General features: G+C 31.2%; 1 protein-coding gene across 4 annotated transcripts in view; it reads right to left on the bottom strand.

Moving 5' to 3' along the window:
- LOC124420582 (uncharacterized PE-PGRS family protein PE_PGRS54) overlaps positions 1-20,453 on the bottom strand; it is a 31,333-nt gene that overhangs the window by 8,823 nt on the left and 2,057 nt on the right. Inside the window, exons 2-4 of one of the 4 annotated variants that reach the window (XM_046954031.1) lie at positions 15,157-15,237; positions 12,010-15,072; positions 11,407-11,928 (exon numbers count right to left, since the gene is read on the bottom strand). In XM_046954031.1, the coding sequence (XP_046809987.1) occupies positions 11,407-11,928; positions 12,010-15,072; positions 15,157-15,237 (3,666 nt within the window). Of the gene's footprint in view, positions 1-11,406; positions 15,073-15,156; positions 15,238-20,453 lie in introns of all 4 variants that reach the window. The other 3 variants (XM_046954028.1, XM_046954029.1, XM_046954027.1) reach the window with 3 other exon arrangements.

The raw sequence follows: 20,453 nt of genomic DNA, 5'->3' as shown, positions 1-20,453 counted from the left end.
CTAAAACAAATTTTCGCACAACAACAGCTGTCAAAAGCTGCTGAAAAATTTTTCAGCAAATTATTTTATTATTTCCCTGCACTGTTTTTTTGTTTCAAACTCATAAACATAAAACGACCACTTTATCTTTATTTCCATATAGTTTTCCCTGCTAAATGGTTGATGCTGTTTTTTGAGCTTCTTCTTTTTTTGCAACAATTTGTTCTTAAACTAATATATGCAATAATAATTTTCTACATGAATTACAACAAATAAATGTGTATTCTCGTTTTTCATAATAATAATAATAATAATCATAATATTGCCAAAGTAAAAACGGGGGGGTTGTTTTGCTTCTTTAAGCACGAGTTTTGACCATGTATGAAAAGGGTCAACATAAAATTATAATATGAATAATATTTTTTAATGAATAATACGATTCACTTGCATACATACAAACATACAATTCATGCACGTAAAAAGGACTTGTGTAATAAACAAAGTTGAAAAAGTATGAGAGTAGATTTTATGAAGAGCTAGTGCATGTATGTGTGTGTGTGTGTTTTAAAAACTTGGTTTTTGTTGTTATTGCATTTTGGCAAATATAACTGTTGTCTGTTGGAGTTTTCTCTCTTTTTTTTAACTACGCTTAATGCTGTTATTGTGAAATCTGATCACGTAATTTTGTAGGGGTTTGTTATGGCAACATGATTGAATTATCAGTTTGTTGACTTTTTTCATGTTATTGTTGCTATTGCTGGCTGCTGCTTCTCCTTTTTTTCAGCTACAGCTGCTATTTGGGGTTTTGGTTGGTTGGCTGGTTGGCAGTACGTATCCTTAGAAAGTTGTTTAAAAATCATGTATGTTCTCATGTATGTGTTTTAGTAAAAGTCTTACGAAAGCATACTACTACAAAAAAATTATAATTCTTTTTTCTGTTTTTTTTTAACAAGAAGAAGAAGTGACAGTTGTGAAATGACAATTTACGTGATGATTGAACAAGTATCAAATTTATTTTGACATTTGTGTATTACGTTGCTAGTAAACTAAATTACTGGTATCTATTTGTATTGGCTAGTAGTTGGAATTTGAAAATATAAAATTATTGCTGATTAATTAGAGGCTGTGAAGATTTATTCAGGCTTTTTTTCCATTGACTTTCTATAAGTCAAAAAATTTAAAATAATTTTTTATACTCCGAATACTAGGATTGAAAATAGAACTTCGCGATATACTACAAAATGTAATTTTTTCTCCTTCAATTAATAACCTTCTGAGAACCCTTACCGGTAATGTATTTAGATCTGTTTATAATGCAGATGATGAACCGAAGAGTACCTGTACACAGCTTTACGCTGGGCACAGCCCAGAGAGTCGAATGTTAACCCACCAACAATAGAAATCTGTCTTTAAAAGCTCAAGTGATTTACCTCAAATCTAAATCTAGCATACAACCTTAATTTAATACTTCAATTTTAACTGAAAACTAGAAAACTTTCTATTAAAAAGCTTTCTTCTTAAAAGCCCCATTATTTTCTAACAAAGCTTTTGCAATTTCAAATAATTCTTTTAAGTCCTTCTGTTACAAAGTTTATTTTTAGAAATTTCAATTTAATATTTTTCTAAAAAGTTTCCGTTGAAGTAGTGTTCTTACAGAAAGCTTTCCTCTGCACAATTTTTTCTTTTAAAGTCTTTTCATTACAAATTAAGTTGTAATTTATTTTCTTCTTAAAAGCTTTTTAAAAAAGCTTTCGTCTATTACAAAGCTTAACTTAAGTTTATTTTAAAAGCTTTCACTGAAAAAGTTTCTTTATAGAAAGCTTTCTTGTATACAGTTTTTACACTGAAACTCTTACTCATGGAATGAGTTCTAATTAATTTTCTTCTAAAAAGCTTCCGTTAAAAAATGTTTTCTTATAAAAACCTTTAGTCTATTACAAAGTTTGTTTTAATACACATCTACTTAATTTTCTCCTAAAAAGCTTCCACTGAAGAAGTCTTTTTTAATGCTAAGTTTTTTTTATACAAAGCTTTACTGTTCAAAATTTTTTCTTTTAAAAACTTTCTTTACCAAGTTAATTTTAGTAAGTTCTAATGAAAGTTTTATATCCATTGAAAAAGCTTATATAAAGAAAATTTTCGTCTATTGAAGTTCTACTTAATTTTCTTTAAAAAAGCTTCCATTGAAAAGTTTCTTTTAGAAAGTTTTCATATACAGAATTTCTTCTTTTTCAAAAAGCTTGTTATAGATAGCTTTCGTGTAATATTTTAAACTCAAATTCTGTTTTTTATTTCAAATCTAAAAATCCAAAAAAATTACAAACTTTTTCTAAAAATCCAAATTTTTACTAAAAATCCAAATTTTTACAAAAAATCCAAATTTTTTGCTAAAAGTCCAAATTTTTACCAAAAATACAAATTTTTTGCTAAAAATCCAAATTTTATTAAAATTTTTTTCATTTAAAACCCTCTTTTTAATAAAACTATTTTTTTTTATTAAAAATACATTTTTTACAAAACATCGAAATTTTTACTAAATATTAAACAATTTTACAAAAAAAATCTAAAATTTTACTAGAAATTCAAAATTTTTAATAAAATTCCACCTTACGTATGAGTATTATTTAATTACATAATATTTATTCGTTAATGATAACTGAAGGCGTATAATGAATATTTAATTATGAAGAGTTATATATTGCGTATGAGTAATATTTATATGAAAAATGAAATATTTTTAAATATTTATGAAATTTTTAGTAGTTTCTTTCACTAATTGGTAAACTAAAGAAATAAGCCTTTATGATCGATCCTTCATAATCCCATAGCGTCTGCAAAATCTATAGAAATTTTCTATCAAAAGTCATGGTGCCTATTTGTTAACTTTCGAAACATGCTACTTTTATATATACATACATATTTTTAAACTCTTTGCAATTGTTGTACATTTTGTTAACCTCTTGAAACTACATATTTGCAAATCTCTCGATTACAATTAACCACAATTTTTATACAATTTATGAAACATTCAAAATTTATTTTTGACACACTTGACGAAAACACATCTAACGTTTTGTTTTTTGCATGTTTGTTGCTATGTTATTCTTGTTAGGACGATTATTGCTATTGCTATTTTTTGTTGTCTGTGTTATACCTTTTATTTTAATGCTCTTAAGGGCGTTTGTTTTTTTTTTTCTGTAATTTTTTTTTAATGTTGACAATATTTTGTAAAATACAGAAAAAAATGTGAGAAGAAGGCAGGCTACACATTTATACATTTCAATCAAAAAAGTAATAACTCAAAATCATAATAACGAGTTTATCTAATTGAGATTACGTAAAATGTTTTTTCATTGTTAAACAACATAAAAAACCTTATTTCTAAAAAAAATTCTTTTTTGAGTTATACCACTTTTGTTTTAAAGGAACGTATGTATTATTGTTTTGTGGAAAGTATGACCAAAGACAATGTTATTCGCATCGTCTGTATATATAAGTGATTACATAAATGTATGTTTGACAGTTTTCATGTAAGTAAATAAGCAAGTGTGTGTATGTATGTATAAATTTAATAACCGGAAAGAGTGAGTGCAAAACTAACTGGTGAGAGAGTGTGTTGTGAAACATCACTTGTCTCGCCAACGTACAAAGCTGTTTATTTGTATGTCTATGTAATAATATCTATGTATAAGTATTTATTGTGAAAATCTATAGAAATGTTCATGTTATATAAAACTGCATCCTTTAGGCATATGGCAAGTATTTGGTTCTGTTCCTTTTTTTTCATTTTTTGGCAAACTCAATAATGTTAAGAGCTATATGGAGTTTATACAAAACATCATCAACATTACCAAAGCCTAGACCAAAAATTGGACAAAAAAAAAAAAACAAAAAAACTGATTGGATGTGTGAAAGAAGGTGTCTTTTGTCATTTTTATCTCACATACAAAACCTCTTACTACTTCAATATGTTTGAAATGTACAGCAGCCGTTTAAGTGTTTAAGGTTTGGTGAAAATGTGACGAGGACAACGTAGAAGATAATAATGATGATGAGTATGGTGCTGACTATGATGAGTGACAACCATGATGACCATGAAAAGAACAAGCTTAAAAACACTTGTACAATTATTGTTGTTGTTGTTTTCAGTTTAACCGTTTTCTAGTGATAGGTGTGAGAATTTGAAATTGTTGTTCTTTTTAGCTGAAGCGTGCATATGTATGTGAGTGATTTAGTTATAACTGGACTCGATGAATGTAAAGTTTGAAATAGTGTTTTAGCCAATTTTAAGAATGAACAGTGGACCAAATTAAGATCTAAACAAAGCTAACTAACTAAAAAACTAACTAACTAACTAACTAACTAACTAACTAATTAACTAACTAACTAACTAACTAACTAACTAACTAACTAACTAACTAACTAACTAACTAACTAACTAACTAACTGACTAACTAACTAACTAACTAACTAACTAACTAACTAACTAACTAACTAACTAACTAACTGACTAACTAACTAACTAACTAACTAACTAACTAACTAACTAACTAATTAACTAACTAACTAACTAACTAACTAACTAACTAACTAACTAACTAACTAACTAATTAACTAACTAACTAGCTAACTAACTAACTAACTAACTAGCTAACTAACTAACTAACTAACTAACTAACTAACTAACTAACTAACTAACTAACTAACCAACTAACTAACTAATTAACGAACTAACTAACTAACTAACTAACTAACTAACTAACTAACTAACTAACTAACTAACTAACTAACTAACTAACTAACTAACTAACTAACTAACTAATTAATTAACTAACTAAGAAACAAAACTTATAAAAAGCTTTAATTTTCAAAGTTTTTTTTTATAAAAAGCTTTAATTTTCAAAGTTTTTTTTATAAAAAGCTTTAATTTTCAAAGTTTTTTTTATAAAAAGCTTTTATTTTCAAAGTTTTTTTCATAAAAAGCTTAAATTTTCAAAGTTCTCTCTGAAAAAGCTAAAGCTTTATTGTAAACATATTATGTTGTAAAATTCCTTGTTAAAAACTTTTTATTGGACATTTTCTTCAAGAAAGCTTTCATTGAAAATGTTTTTTTTTATAGAAAACTTTAAAAGCTTTAATTTTAAATGTTTTTTCACGGAAAACTTTTTCTTCAAACTTTTTTTTATAGAATAATATTGTTTTATAATCTTTCTTAAAAATATATTCTTTAACAAAGTTGCTTGTTACCATAATTTAATTTGCACAGTTTTCTTCAAGAAAGCTTTCGTTAAAAAAGTTTTTTTGCACAAAAAACTTTCGTTGTCGAGTTTTGCTTTACAAAAACAAGCATTTCCACACTTTTAATATAAAAAATTTTTATTTTTAAAGTTTTTTCATAGAAAGACTTTCGTTTCAAAGTTTTTTCTAAATATTTAAATATTCTCTCTAATATTTAGAAATTAAAATTTTGCACAAAATCAGGTCCAGTCTACGGTACATAGTATTGTCAAGTATCACAACATTTGCCATCATATAGAAATATTCTGTTATTACACATGCTTTCATCTACTATTTTTGAAGCTTATGTTCGGTTATTTCTATGAGGATTTTTCGCAGATATTTGATGAGCTCCAAAAAGGGACAGAGAGTGTAAAAATGTTACAAATGTCCAAAAGTGCCAGTAAGTACTTTTTGTTTTTTTCACAAAGTTTCAATGGATTCATGTAATAGTTCAGTTATGTGGTGTGAAAAATTTATGAAATTTTAATGTGGTTTTCGCAAAAAAAAATAACTTTTATTTTTTTGTAAAACTGTTAATAATGAAGGGTAAGTTTTATATAGGAAAAAAGTAAAATACTTAACTACACATGTGTTGTTGATAAAAATTTAATTTTGAATATTATTTATTATAAAAAGTTGGTTTTATTAATGTAAAACTTACTTTTTTGAAATTATTTTGGCAAAGGAGCAGCAATATTATAATGAACGTAATTGTTAAGATAATTTATTCATACAAAATGTTTATTTAAATACAAATGGAGCATTTGTTAGAAAAATGTAATAAGTCAAGACTAAATTTTTGATGTTTTTGGCCTTTAGCATGAAACAAAACTTTACATTTTGCCTTACAACTGAAAACCATTGGGTACTATATACAATTTAACTACAAAAATTAACTTTTTGATGGCAAATTTATAAATCTAATCAATTGAATAGACACAAGATCAAACGAAAACCTGCTTATTTGGTTTTTCTTCTCCCACACCCTGAAATTATGCTACAGAAAAGCCAAATTAAAGCTAACCACAAAAAAAAAATAAAAGAAAAACCAACAACTCCCACAAAAAATTATAAACCCACAATAACAACGACAATGAAAATGAGCATACAACAATAACAACAAAAATACTGTTTATACCCGTTAAGGGAGCAATTACAAAGTGTCTAAAAGGAAACAATGAAATCAAGCATTTGATTACAATGTTTTTTAAATTAGAAAAGAAAAGAGAATACAAGGACAAGATTGAATGAGAGAAAAAATAGAATAAAAATTACAAAACTTATATTTTAGACTATAAGTATTATTTTGTTGTAGTTGTCGTTTCTGTTGCTTGAATAAAAGCTCATAATAAAAATGATATAAAGCAGCAAGCACAAAGAAACAAATGAACCATTAACAGCCATGAAACAAGGATGATTAAATGCAAATTAAAGATGTTTGAAAAAAAACAAGAAAAAATCAATGATCAAAAGAATGTTTAACAAAGACAAGCCAAATAAACATAAATGTTGGAAAAATTGAATGAACATGATTTAAGTTGATATGCAAGCAGTCGTAAGTTGTAATGGAAGGACATGCTTGAAAATAGATGGAAATGTGAACTAAACTAGACTGAACTAAAACTGAACTTGAACTAAGACTGAACTAAACTAGAACAGAACTAGAACAGAACTAGAACAGAACTAGAACTAGAACAGAACTAGAACAGAACTAGTACAGAACTAGAACAGAACTAAAACAGAACAAGAACAGAACTAGAACAGAACTAGAACAGAGCTAGAACAGAACTAGAACAGAACTAGAACAGAACTAGAACAGAACTAGAACAGAACTAGAACAGAACTAGAACAGAACTAGAACAGAACTAGAACAGAACTAGAACAGAACTAGAACAGAACTAGAACAGAACTAGAACAGAACTAGAACAGAACTAAAACAGAACTAGAACAGAACTAGAACAGAACTAGAACAGAACTAGAACTGAACAAGAAATGAATTAGAAATAAACTAGAACTGAACTGAAAGCTTAATTAGAAGAAAATTCTTGTTAATTCTGCTCTAAGTTTTATGAGGTATGGTGTTGAAATATAATGTATTTTAACAATTCAACAACAATTTATTTTTAATTTATTGCACTAAAACCAACGTTTTTTAATTGTTTTAATTAATTCCCCGCAATTTTCTTATAAAGATTAAATTGCCAGCTTCAACATGTTAAAAAAATCTGTGTTTAAAATGCTCTCTCATTAAAACAAGGTCTTATCTTATGTGTGTTTTCTCTCCTTAATTTATTAAAGTTAAATAGTTAATTTTAAAGACCTTTTAATTTTTATCTTTCTACGAAGAAGAAAAAATCTTAGAATTTTTTTTCTTTCTTAAACACAAAGTTAAATTGCTTAAACTCATCTATACTGCTGCCAATGACTAGTAATACTTAAACTTCATCGTTCATTTTTTATGTTTCGCTTTTGGTAAAATAGTTTTGCACATGTTTTGTTGTTTTTTTTATTTTTATACTCCTTTTTATGGTGTAGGAAAAAATTGTGAAAAAAATTATTAAAGAATAAGAGTGTTGAAAAGTTTTGTATGCTGCTTTGGCATATTTTGGAAAAGTTATATCAGCGACAAAAATAACTCCCATTTTATTTTGTTTCTTTTTTTAGCTTTAAAAGAAATTTTAGTGGAAAAAATAGAAGTTTACAAAAAAAAATCTAAAGTTAAAAAATGAGATTAAGGAGGAGTGTTTGAAAAAAAAACACAAGTTTATGTGTGCTCCTTAAAGTATGCTGCAAAATGTTTTATTTGAGCATAAGGAAAGCTGTAGTAACGAGGCGGTTATTCTCTCACAAATTCTCTTTAAGTGAAAGATACAGTTTTATAAAGAAAACGTTCATTTTTAGCTGGAAATGAAAGATGGACAGACACAAATATTAAAGTTTCTCAGAGATCTTCTTGATCGTTTTTTTAACTCGTGAATATTTAAAATTCTTTTTATGTTCATGTTAGAAATTAACTCATAAAATCTGCTACAGTTTTGCTTAAATTGTTCACCCTTAACATATGCTATGAATTTTTGTTATTATTTGCCATTAAAAGTGTTGTATACTTATAGGCTTTTTAAACAAAACATTTTTACAAGAATAATTTTTACAGATTTTTCTTTGTTTCAGAATAATTGCCAGTATTCTAAACTTCTACTACTTTTTTACAAACGAACAATTGAAATTTGTAACAATCTCCAGTAATACAGTTACATACCTAAACAGATACTGGCAAATACAACAAGTTAACACTAAAATAATCAAAATGTATTTGAAATGTACTTAAAATCATAAGCCCAAGGTATTATTATGATAATATTTTGCTTCAACTACTTTTGCTTTACATATGTTTTTCAATATTTTTTTTTGCTTTTTTGTATTTTCAGCAAAGTTTTTTTTCTTTTTGTCTGAAAGTATTGGTAAAAATTTTTCCAATTTACTCAATAACAGCCTGGGTGTAGTTCTGAGATTATTTCAACTTTTCGTAGATGAGCTGCAACAACAACAACACAGGCACACAAAAAAATCCTTAAGAAAAACTAAAGCAATTTTCTTTTGTATGAGTATGAGAAGAGTAGAGTAGTTTACAACAAAACATGTTTGTTAACAATCTGGCAAAACAGGACAAGTTAACAAAAGTGTTTTTGTTATTATTGCTTCAGTTGTTAGTGTTGTTGTTGCTGTTGCTGTTGCATAACTTTAGGGATTACAACAATTCAACAACCGATAATATGCAGACTCACAAGTTAAATCTGCCTCAGCTATAAACATTGACTTTCCATATAGTTTTCCATAGTCCATAGGAATTGTTTTGGTCTGTTTGGTTGTCTGTCTGTCTGCTTGCCTGCTTGGCTCAAACGTATGAATGAATGAATCAATGCTTGTTTGCCTGAACATTTTTACCATCAATTGAATTGATTTTAGCTCAAGCAATTGGAACAAAGACAAAAAACATCTTTGTATCTTCTTGGTCTATGTGTGTGTATGTGTGTGTAAGTATGTATGTACATCTTGTGTAAGAGAGTTTTAAATTGAAAACGTATCAAATTTTTGTAAATAACAAGAAAATTGTGCAATATATTGTTTGGTTACGGTTAATCTAAAAGTAGGTGGCAAAGTATGTTAAGTTATAAATGAAAATTTTGTTAATCGTCTTAATCCTTTGAAAGTTAAGCTAAAGTTTTATAAACATTTAACTTTATAGAAATTTTTCTATATATAAAAAGTTTTAGGTGAATATATTTAGTAAACATTTTGATAAATATTTTTAGTGAAAATTATAAATTTTCACTTTTTGTTTAATTTTCAAATGAAAACCCATTAATTTCTGCCTAGACATGAAAATCCCTCAGGAACCTCATAGTGTTAAAGAAAAAACGGTTTGTTTGACTATAAGAAAAAAATCCTCCAAAAAATAAAGAAATTAGTTTGTCAGGAATAAGAAAAGAAGAAAAAAACAGGCATTGGTAATTTTCTCTATGGTAAGATTTAAATTGATTGCATATCCATGTCTTTATAATTTTTTTGTTCTTCGAAAACTTTCCTTCATGCTCATCTTTTACGTTTTAGTTTTGCTTTCACATTCTTTGTATGTATATTTCTTTTCCTCTTTTTTTTTTTTTTGATTTGTCGTCTTTTGTAAATTGTTGTAAAAGAAGAATATAATGCATTTAATCGTAAAAATTTTCAAGTTCGACAAACGATTTCAATGTCGTACGGTCGTTGTTATTTTGCATTTTTTTATTTATTTTCAAACAACAAAATATATTTAAAATGTTGTGTTTTTTTCTATTATTTGGCAAGGGAAATACAACTGCTTCTTAGCCTGTCTCAGTTTAACCTTAACAAATGGTGCAAATGCATAACGAAAACTACTCATATTAGAGAATGAGCAAGCCATACAGGAAATTCATTATTTGCCTTCATTTCTATCTTTTTTTTTTTTTTGCTCTACAAAGTATGTAAATACATGAATCTACACAAAGAGAAAAAATATGTTTCCCGCAATCATTCTATCTTTGTATCAATCATTATTTAGCTGCTGCAAAAATATAATGTTAAATATAACATTAAAATGATTACTGCATTCGTTTTAAGATCTTATAAAACATACATATAGTTGTCATAATCAAGTAACAAACAAATATATGTTAGTCATAATCATTATTGTTTATAGAGAACAAATCTATATTTCTCACAATCATATAATATCAATGCTAATAAGTTAATAATTGTTACTGTTAATACAATGGTTAACAGTAAACACAAATAAATACAGATTTTAACAAATTATAGTCACGATAACAATAATAATATTATTATTACACTTGTTATGTGTTAATTTTTAAAATAATTAAAAAAGTTTTTCTCTACGTGTTAAAGAGAAAACAAATCCTAAGACTTTGAATAAAATGAAACGATGAAACGCTTGGTATCATCATCAAACTATAACAGGAAAACGGAAGTACATTCACTTGCACAACAGAAAATACACTCATACCCCGACATAACACCACCAGCAAGGAAAATAACGAACAGCAAGTATTAGGAAAAAGCAAAGCCAAACGCATCAATTGACACACAATCAGCCAAACTGTCTTTTAAGTCAACAATACCGGGATATTTAAAAGTTTAAGCTCAAGCAAATGTGGATTGAGAAGAAGACTCTAGTCTATGTCTACCAAATGAAGCCATCCAAACGCTTGTGGAAAGGGCCAGAAAAAAGCGAACTAGTTGTCTAGATTGTTTGGCATTACTTTAACAAAAATACATACATATGTATGTATGTGTATTAGTGCTGTAAGGTATACAATACAAACAACGTCAAGTTTTAAGCACAATGTTTTTCAACTTCTTTTCTAGTTTTTTTTTTAACTATTGTTGCTGTAATGAGCACGTAAATGGATTAATGCTGTTTGTGACGCGGCTTAATCCATGAGGGGATTATAAAAGCCAGACAGAGAAAATTAAGTATCGCAAAAGAAAAACAATACAAGGAAATATCAACATTAAGCAATAGTTAATGGTATTGGAAAGTTCATTATTTGCAGTAACTAAAGTTTAATTTGCTAAATTACAAACAAATTCTTAAAAACTAAGACTTACCTTAGCAGCCGCCGCTTCATAGGTTTGAGCATTATAACCTTCTGCTGCTCCACCAGCAGCAATACCTTTAGCACCCAATCCAGCACCAAAGCCTTTAAGTCCACCTAAACCTTTATAATTGGGTGAAAGACCATAACCCGAATAGGCGGCAATTTTACCACCTCCTCCTCCACCACCACCGCCGAAACCACCTTTAGCTCCTTCCCCACCAGCTCCACCGCCTCCACCACCACCTTTAAGTTCTTCCAAGGCTCCTTGTTCGATAACTGGTATATATTGCTTTGACTTGGCCATGCCTATATATTTACCCACTATAGGCTGATAGAAAGCTCCACCACCTCCTGCCCCTTTGCCTCCTTCAGCTTCTTGTGGCTCGAAGAGCACAGGAGCTTTGTTTTCTAGTGGTTTTGCTGCGGCAACTTCTCCTCCATAGCCGCCACCTCCACCTAAACCTTTTCCACCGCCATAACCACCGGCACCCTTACCACCACCGCCGCCTCCGCCTCCAAGATTGTGTTGACGCTGCAAATGTAAACGATTTTGCATTTCTTTGGCTAATAAATAAGTAAGACCATGTATTTGGTCTTCCGGAGATTTGCCTACCAACGAGGAAAGCTGCTGAAATTCTGGTATATCCTTGTAGTTGCCCTTAAATGATTCAGCTGGAGCATGGTATTCAATTTTAATAACAGGACCAGCAGCAGCACCGCCACCACCATAGCCTCCGCCACCTTTTCCTCCACCATAACCTCCTTCACCTCCCCCATAGCCGCCGCCTCCACCACCTTTTCCTCCTCCATAACCTGCTTCACCACCATCATAGCCTGCACCTCCTTTGCCACCGGCATAACCTATTTCACCCCCACCGCCATAACCTCCACCTCCCTTGCCGCCAGCATAACCTAGTTCTCCGCCATAGCCTCCACCACCTTTGCCTCCTCCATAACCTCCTTCACCACCTCCAAAGCCGCCACCACCTTTGCCGCCACCAAAACCTAGTTCACCGCCATAGCCTCCACCACCTTTGCCTCCTCCATAACCACCCTCACCTCCTCCAAAGCCGCCACTACCTTTGCCGCCAGCATAACCTAGTTCACCGCCATAGCCTCCACCACCTTTGCCTCCTCCATAACCACCCTCACCTCCTCCATAGCCGCCACCACCGCCTTTACCACCTACAAATGCTATTTCTCCACCTCCATAACCGGCTCCACCTTTACCTCCCCCATAGCCACCTTCTCCGCCTCCAAAGCCTCCTAAGCCTTTTCCTCCCCCATAGCCACCTTCGCCACCACCATATCCACCTCCACCTTTGGCACCTCCATAACCTCCATCTCCTCCTCCCCCATAGCCACCACCAAGTTTAAAACCAAAACCTCCTTCTGCAGCACCACCTCCACCCTTTCCGCCACCATAACCTCCTCCTTTACCAGCTGCTAAATCATAGGCTGCTGCCACCGCTTTTTGACCCTCCTCCACAATAGCCTTGGCTTTATCTTTGGCTTCTAGTTGAGCTTTCGCTATCAGAGATTCGGGTGAGTAAAGCTTTAGATGGAAATCTTGTGTAGGGGTTTTGGCATACTGCTCAACAGTTGGTACTACACTATACTTGGTTTCACCCTTAAACTGCGGTGCTGGAATAGCTTTAATTACCTCATTACCAGCACCTCCAGCATGACCACCACCGTAACCTCCGCCCTTTTGTCCACCACCACCGCCAGCCTCAGCAACGACTATAGGATGTACTATGGCTGCGGGGGCATGTGCTGCTACCACAGCAACTTCACCGCCACCACCTCCGCCATGTCCAGCTAAAATGGCACCACCAGCATGACCGCCCAAACCAGCATAACCACCACCATGACCAGCCAAGGCATAGCCGCCACCACCACCATGACCACCACCTCCGCCCTCGGCAGCATTGCCACCATGACCACCTCCTTCGGCAGCATAACCACCTCCTTCACCCCCTGCTCCATAAGCTTCTGCACTAGCGGCATAGACTACAGCATGACCACCTCCTCCACCGCCTCCTCCACCTTTACCACCATCATCAACTACTTCCCCACTACCATAACCACCGCCATGTCCCCCGCCACCTCCTCCATAGCCACCACCATACCCTCCCTCCTCACCACCGCCAACAGCAGCTACATATTTAACAGCCACACCAGCGGCTTCATAACCACCACCGCCTCCACCTGCTTTTCCTCCATAACCACCGCCATGACCACCCTCTCCACCACCATAGCCTGCTTCACCACCTCCCACGGCCACATATTTGACTGGTAATGCTACAGCAACACCACCACCTCCTCCCACATGACCACCACCACCACCAGCTGCATAGCCATGACCACCACCTCCTACGGCATAACCATGACCACCACCTCCACCTACAGCATAGCCATGACCTCCTCCTCCTCCACCACCACCATGACCGCCTACAGGTCCTAAAGCTACTGGATGGTAAACAAATTTAACTGGAACTGCATTTCCAAATTTTCCATAACCTCCACCACCACCATAACCGCCGCCATGACCATAAATGGCACCTCCACCGCCTCCTCCTTTAGCAATGGGATAAGCAACTTTAAAATTATTATAGTCTATTTGTTGGGCTGGTATATATTTCAAATATGCTTTACCTCCATAACCACCTCCACCACCATGACCGCCTCCTCCACCTCCCTTACTTAAATACGAGATAATATTTTGCACATCATGAGGTATGGCAGCTATAGATTTCTTCACTTTTGTGGGAGAATCTTTCAACGTAAAAAGTCTTTGAGTAGACTGGGCACTTTGATCACCTGTCGCTGTATCAGTGGCCTCTGCTGCCTTCGTATCAGCTTTACTTTCCAATTTCAAATCTTTGGTTTCTCTAGTCTGTTTGTTTTCCATAAAAGTCTTGAGAGAAGGATCAGGATCCTTAGCATCACTTATTTCAAACTTAATCATTTCAGGTGCAGAAGCTTCACGTCTCACTCTTTTAGGTTTCCATTGTTTGGTGTATTTAGAACGTTTTAGAAATGGTTCTTTGGTTGTAGTACTAATTTCCTCATCCAAATTATCTTCATTTGCCTGCGAACTAGGTTGATTTATGGGTAGCTCTTTCGATTGCTTTTCAATTTCCAAAGCACGCATACGTTTGATTATGAATAAAGTTTGAGGATCAGGTTCTCGAGCATCTGAAGCCTCAAAGGGTATATATTTAACTCTAAAATTGGCCGGTTGTTGTGGTTGTTGTCCCGTAGAACGTTTAGGTCTATTTAAACGTTTGCCAAAAACCTTTTGTTTTCCAATATTATTATTTTCGGGAGCTCTCTTTACTATGGGTTTGTCCGAAGATTCGGGGTTTTTACTATTCATAGGAGGCACTATTTCCATGTATTTTTTATTCTGCTGCAATTCTCTACTTTTATATTGACGTATCAAATCCTTAACCTCCTCACTAGGCTCCACAGCATCAGTCATTTCAAATCTTATTAAGGTAGGTTGTTTTAATTGTTTCTGCTGTTGCTCTTCATTGGCAGCTGCACGTTTAGCTCTATGTTCCTCATGTTCATTGTATTGATTGTAGGCTTCAATGTAGGAATCATCTAAAGGATTTTCCAAGTGTCTTAATCTTCTTTGATTACGATGATCAAAGTAACGTTGCATATCCTGCTAGAGCAAAGAAAATGTATTTTTTATATTTTCAATATTAATTTGTTTTTACTGTTTTTCGTTTTTCTTTTTCTAACTTGCCTCATAACTAGAAAATGTTTCCAAGGCCGGTGGTGTTTCCCACGTCGCTGCCAATTCCTGTCCAGCAGCTTTGCTGCCCAACTATAAAACAATAAATTATTTCTGTTTGCTTACATAAACTTTCTCTTTATGTAATTAATCAAGTTTTTTTGTTAATGCAAAATTCTCAGTTGTTTAGCAAAAATTTTTCAACATGTTGCATTGTGTTTACGCATGCACGCAAGCAAGCATGCGCAAGCTTCATATTTATTAAACGCGTTTTGTCACTGCTATTCAAACGGTAAATTTATGTCATTAACATTTTTTTTTAAATTAATCGTCTTTTATTTAGTTTTTTACTGGTAATGTGTCAGTTTTTGCTGTTTTTTTTTAATAGGCTTTTATGTAATTGAATTGTTACATAATTTTTAACAGGAAACTAAACATTTTTGTTTTGGTTTAGTCCAGATTAAAAGGTAAGGTAAGTTAATACTTTTTTGTGTAAAATGCCACAAAGATAAGATAAATTTTTGAGTTTTATTTTATAAAACTCATAGATTTAGATAAAGTTTTCACTACCCTTTAGAAAGAAGGACCCATTTTGTTGTTTATTTTCAAATTTGACCTTTGACCCTACAGATAGAAAACACAAAATTGTACAATTTTGTTTAAATTTTCAATATCTGAGATTGCTGAGTATGGAATAATACCAATTCACATGAGATTCTAAAGCATCCAATGCATCTCGAAAACTAACAGACTGTCATACTTAACGGTGGATTATAGTTTTAGATGATTTCCGAATATTCGGTCAAATTTAGCTTGATTAAGTTGTTAATATTTTTTGGTAGAAAAAACCACAAAGATAAGTTAAATGTTTGATAAAGTTATCACTACTCTTTATAAAGAATGGCCCATTTTGACCCCATATGTTAAGGAAGGTTAATTTTATTTAAAATTTAACTTTTCGGCTTAACTTTTAAAAGTTTTATACAAATTCACTGATTATAATTAAGGATTTCTTAACTTTTTTGCGATATTAATAATTATTTCCAAATTTGACCTTTGACCTTTGAAAGCACAGAATTGTCAAATGTTGTTCATGAGATTCATGAGATTAATATGAGATTAACATGAGATTCTAAATCGTCCAATGTATCTGGAAAAGTTTTAGTGGATTTACAGCTGGCAGCATTATTGGACCATTATCTATGAGAAAGTCATTGCCAGACTGTTACCGTTAACGGTTAATAACTGCTTTATAAATTCCGAACATTCGATCAAATTTAGCCTGATTTTTGCAAGAGAACTATGAAAATTATACTTTTTGATTACGCGTCATTACGTTTAAGCTATTTGGTTGATATAAAATTATGACATTTTTATAATGTTAAAGATTTTATAAAAGTAATTTTGTTTATTCAGAATCTAGTGGCAGTTATTTTTTCATAAACATGATTAATTTATTTATCGCAATTTTTTTATGAAGAAATATAAACTTAAATATTCATTCAATTCTACTTTCTCAATAGAAAAAAAAACAACAACTACAACAAATTTTCTTTAAACTTTTATATCCTTCGCTATAAACCATAAAATAGAGAAGAAAATTTCACTATAAAGCTCTAAATAAATATAAATATTTATGTTTTAAAAGCTAAACAGGAAACTACACAAACAACGTTTGTATTTGTGTGCATGTGTCAAAGACACAAGAATTTTTATCACCTTCTTTTTGTTTCTCCTCAGCACAATATTTAATGACATTTAAACGAATAAACAGCAAAATAAGAATGACAATAACACCAACGCAATAATATCTACAACTTTAGTTGGATACCAACTCCAACTTGGTTGGTTTTTCTACTTTGCACACACACACACACATATATAAACACACAATTTAAAAAAAAATATATATAACGATAAATTTCAGTTTATGTACTTTTATTAAACCAACGGCAAAACGATTTTAAGTGAATCAAGTTAATGACACCAAATTCAATTTAACTAAAAGGTCTTCTTCTCTACATACTCTACTCTATAGATGGATTTTGTATTTTTTTAATTTTTAAATCCATTTCAGAACATTTAATATTGAACATACAACATACGACAAATTCACATGCAAAAAAAAAAAAAAATACAAAATAATAAAACTCTGGAACAAAACAAAATTTCAGAAAAAAAAGGAAACTGAAAAGCAAATGTGAGAAAAACAGAAATCCTCGAATGAACGCTTCTAGTGTCAATAGTATGGTTTTTAATTAAAATGTCAAAATAAGTTTTAAACAACAACAACAATTATTAAAAAAGGAAACAAAACTAAGATACAAACGCTTCGTGAAAGATTTCATTTTCTCTCACACATACACTCTACATAATTGATTATATATTAAATAAATGTGTGGGGAAAATGTATTAATTGTTTTAAATAAAAATGTTAAGTGGAAACGTTGTTATTATTATGAAAATTTGCAAAAAAAAGAAGTAACAAAACTTTTAAATTTTAGTTCGCTAATGGGTTAATTTGATATTAAATTTAAATCTTAGCTAAATAATTCATAAACTTGATATGATCACAAGAACTAAACTATAACCAAAAGGAAATAAACTAGAACTGAACTAGAACTGGACTAGAACTGAACTAGAACTGAACTAGAACTGAACTAGAACTGAACTAGAACTGAACTAGAACTGAACTAGAACTGAACTAGAACTGAACTAGAACTGAACTAGAACTGAACTAGAACTGAACTAGAACTGAACTAGAACTGAACTAGAATTGAACTAGAACTGAACTAGAACTGAACTAGAACTGAACTAGAACTGAACTAGAACTGAACTAGAACTAGAACTGAACTAGAACTGAACTAGAACTGAACTAGAACTGAACTAGAACTGAACTAAAACTGAACTAGAACTGAACTAAAACTGAACTAGAACTGAACTAGAACTGAACTAGAACTGAACTAGAACTGAAGTAGAACTGAACTAGAACAAAACTAAAACTGAAGTAGAACTAAACTAGAACTGAACTAGAACTGAAGTAAAACTGGACTAGAACTGAACTAGAACTGAAGTAGAACTGAACTAGAACTGAACTAGAACTGAACTAGAACTGAACTAGAACTGAACTAGAACTGAACTAGAACTGAACTAGTACTGAACTAGAACTGAACTAGAACTGAACTAGAACTGAACTAGAACTGAACTAGAACTGAACTAGAACTGAACTAGAACTGAACTAGAACTGAACTAGAACTGAACTAGAACTGAACTAGAACTGAACTAGAACTGAACTAGAACTGAACTAGAACTGAACTAGAACTGAACTAGAACTGAACTAGAACTGAACTAGAACTGAACTAGAACTGAACTAGAACTGAGCTAGTACTGAACTAGAACTGAACTAGAACTGAACTAGAACTGAACTAGAACTGAACTAGAACTGAACTAAAACTGAACGAGAACCTAGTATCAATAAACAGTGAACAAATTCCATATTAAAATAATACCAATATTTTTTAGGCAATTTCTTTTAAAACAAATTTAAATTTCTGAAAATTTCTCAACTTTCTGTTATGCACAAGGAATGTTGCAAAACGTTTTGTAACTTTTTTAAAAATGTTTCACTTAAAAAAAATACTAAAAATTTAAAAAAAAAATAACACAATTTACCATTGCGTGTAGCCAAACAATTAGAAAAGTTTTGTGGCCTAGTTTCCGTTTCCTTTTTAACTTAATAGAGAGAAAAAAATAAATGTTTTCTCGTATAACATAACAACACTCAAACACACGTTCACCTAACCTTAACAAACCGTTAGATGGAAGGAGCAGAGAGCGAGAAAGTGTGAGAGCAACATTCATTTGATGTTAGTTTTTGCTTATAAAAACAACAACAACAAAATGGTAACAAGAAAAAACAATTACAGCAAATTAATAACAACAATGGTGGCCATTTGTGCAGCAAATAAAAAGTTATATAAAAAAGCAACAAAATAATAGAAAAAGGAAACAAAAATAAAAAATTTTATATTTTAGTTCTTTTAGAAAATTGCTTGTTTTTGTTGTTATTGTTAGATGTACATAGTTGTCGATGATGATGGTAATGTTGTTTGTTGTTTTTTTCTATATTGTTTTTATATATTGTGATCACACACATACAAACAATTGTTATTCATTGGCATTTTTGTGTTATCTGTAAATACGCAGGTTTTGAAAAGAGTGAAATCTTTCAAAAGAAATATTCAATTGAAATTTGCTAATTTTTGCTTTGTGCAAAAAAGGACACTTTAGTGTAACTAGTTTACAAACTTTTTTCTATTTGGCTGTGTTTCATATTTAAAAGACTTCATTCTTTCTCTCCTTGGTTTGTTTTTTTTTATAAAATATTGTTGATTTCCTTTACAAAGGCTAGTTTTTTTGTTTCTACGTATTTGTTTTTATTTCAGTTTTCTGTTTTATATTCTTCTTTGTTCAATTTATTTATTTGTAAACATTTTCCCTCTCTCTCTGTATGTGTATATGAGTTTACATAAATTTGTAAGGACTATAAATTGCAAATTTAAATGTTTTTTTCTTTAACTATAAATACAATTCTTTTTTTTTTGTACAGTTTTTCAACATTTTCAATTTTCCTCTATAACAATATTGTAAAATATACATTTTTTTACATTTGATAGGTTTCTCTTTCACATTTTATTGCATTTGTATGTAGCTTGTGCATTTATTCTTTACATTTCTAATTTTCAAATCAATATTGAAATTAATCAACAACCTGGGTTTTCATTTATGTACCTGTGTATAACTACTATAACTAATATTGCTTTCATAACAATACAATATTTATGAAGAATATATTGAAGGTTGTTAGTAGGAAATAGGTTTGATTGTGTTCCGTATAAATTTCAACGTCTATACATACAATTTATAAAGATGCTTCTATACAAATGTTTAGTTTTCAATAATGAACAGATAGATAGATACTCTTGGAAATTTCTTGAGTTTATTGTTGATGTTAAATTTGTAAATTAAAGTGGATTGGAAATTAATTTCTAACGGAATTTAAGAATATGCATAAAATGCAAAGTGTAGAGCAATTCATTGTCAAATGGATTATCAGCAAAAAATTGATTTCTTTAATGAAAAGGCGAACTGAGCTACAACTGAACTAGAGCTGAACTAGAACAGAATTAAAAAAGAACTACAACAGAACTAAAACAGAACTAGAACTGAACTAGAACTGAACTAGAACTGAACTAGAACTGAACTAGAACTGAACTAGAACTGAACTAGAACTGAACTAGAACTGAACT

The sequence above is a fragment of the Lucilia cuprina genome, chromosome 6 (assembly GCF_022045245.1).
Source record: "Lucilia cuprina isolate Lc7/37 chromosome 6, ASM2204524v1, whole genome shotgun sequence".
NCBI classification, from domain to species: domain Eukaryota; kingdom Metazoa; phylum Arthropoda; class Insecta; order Diptera; family Calliphoridae; genus Lucilia; species Lucilia cuprina.
This window is presented reverse-complemented; position numbering and strand designations above follow the sequence as displayed.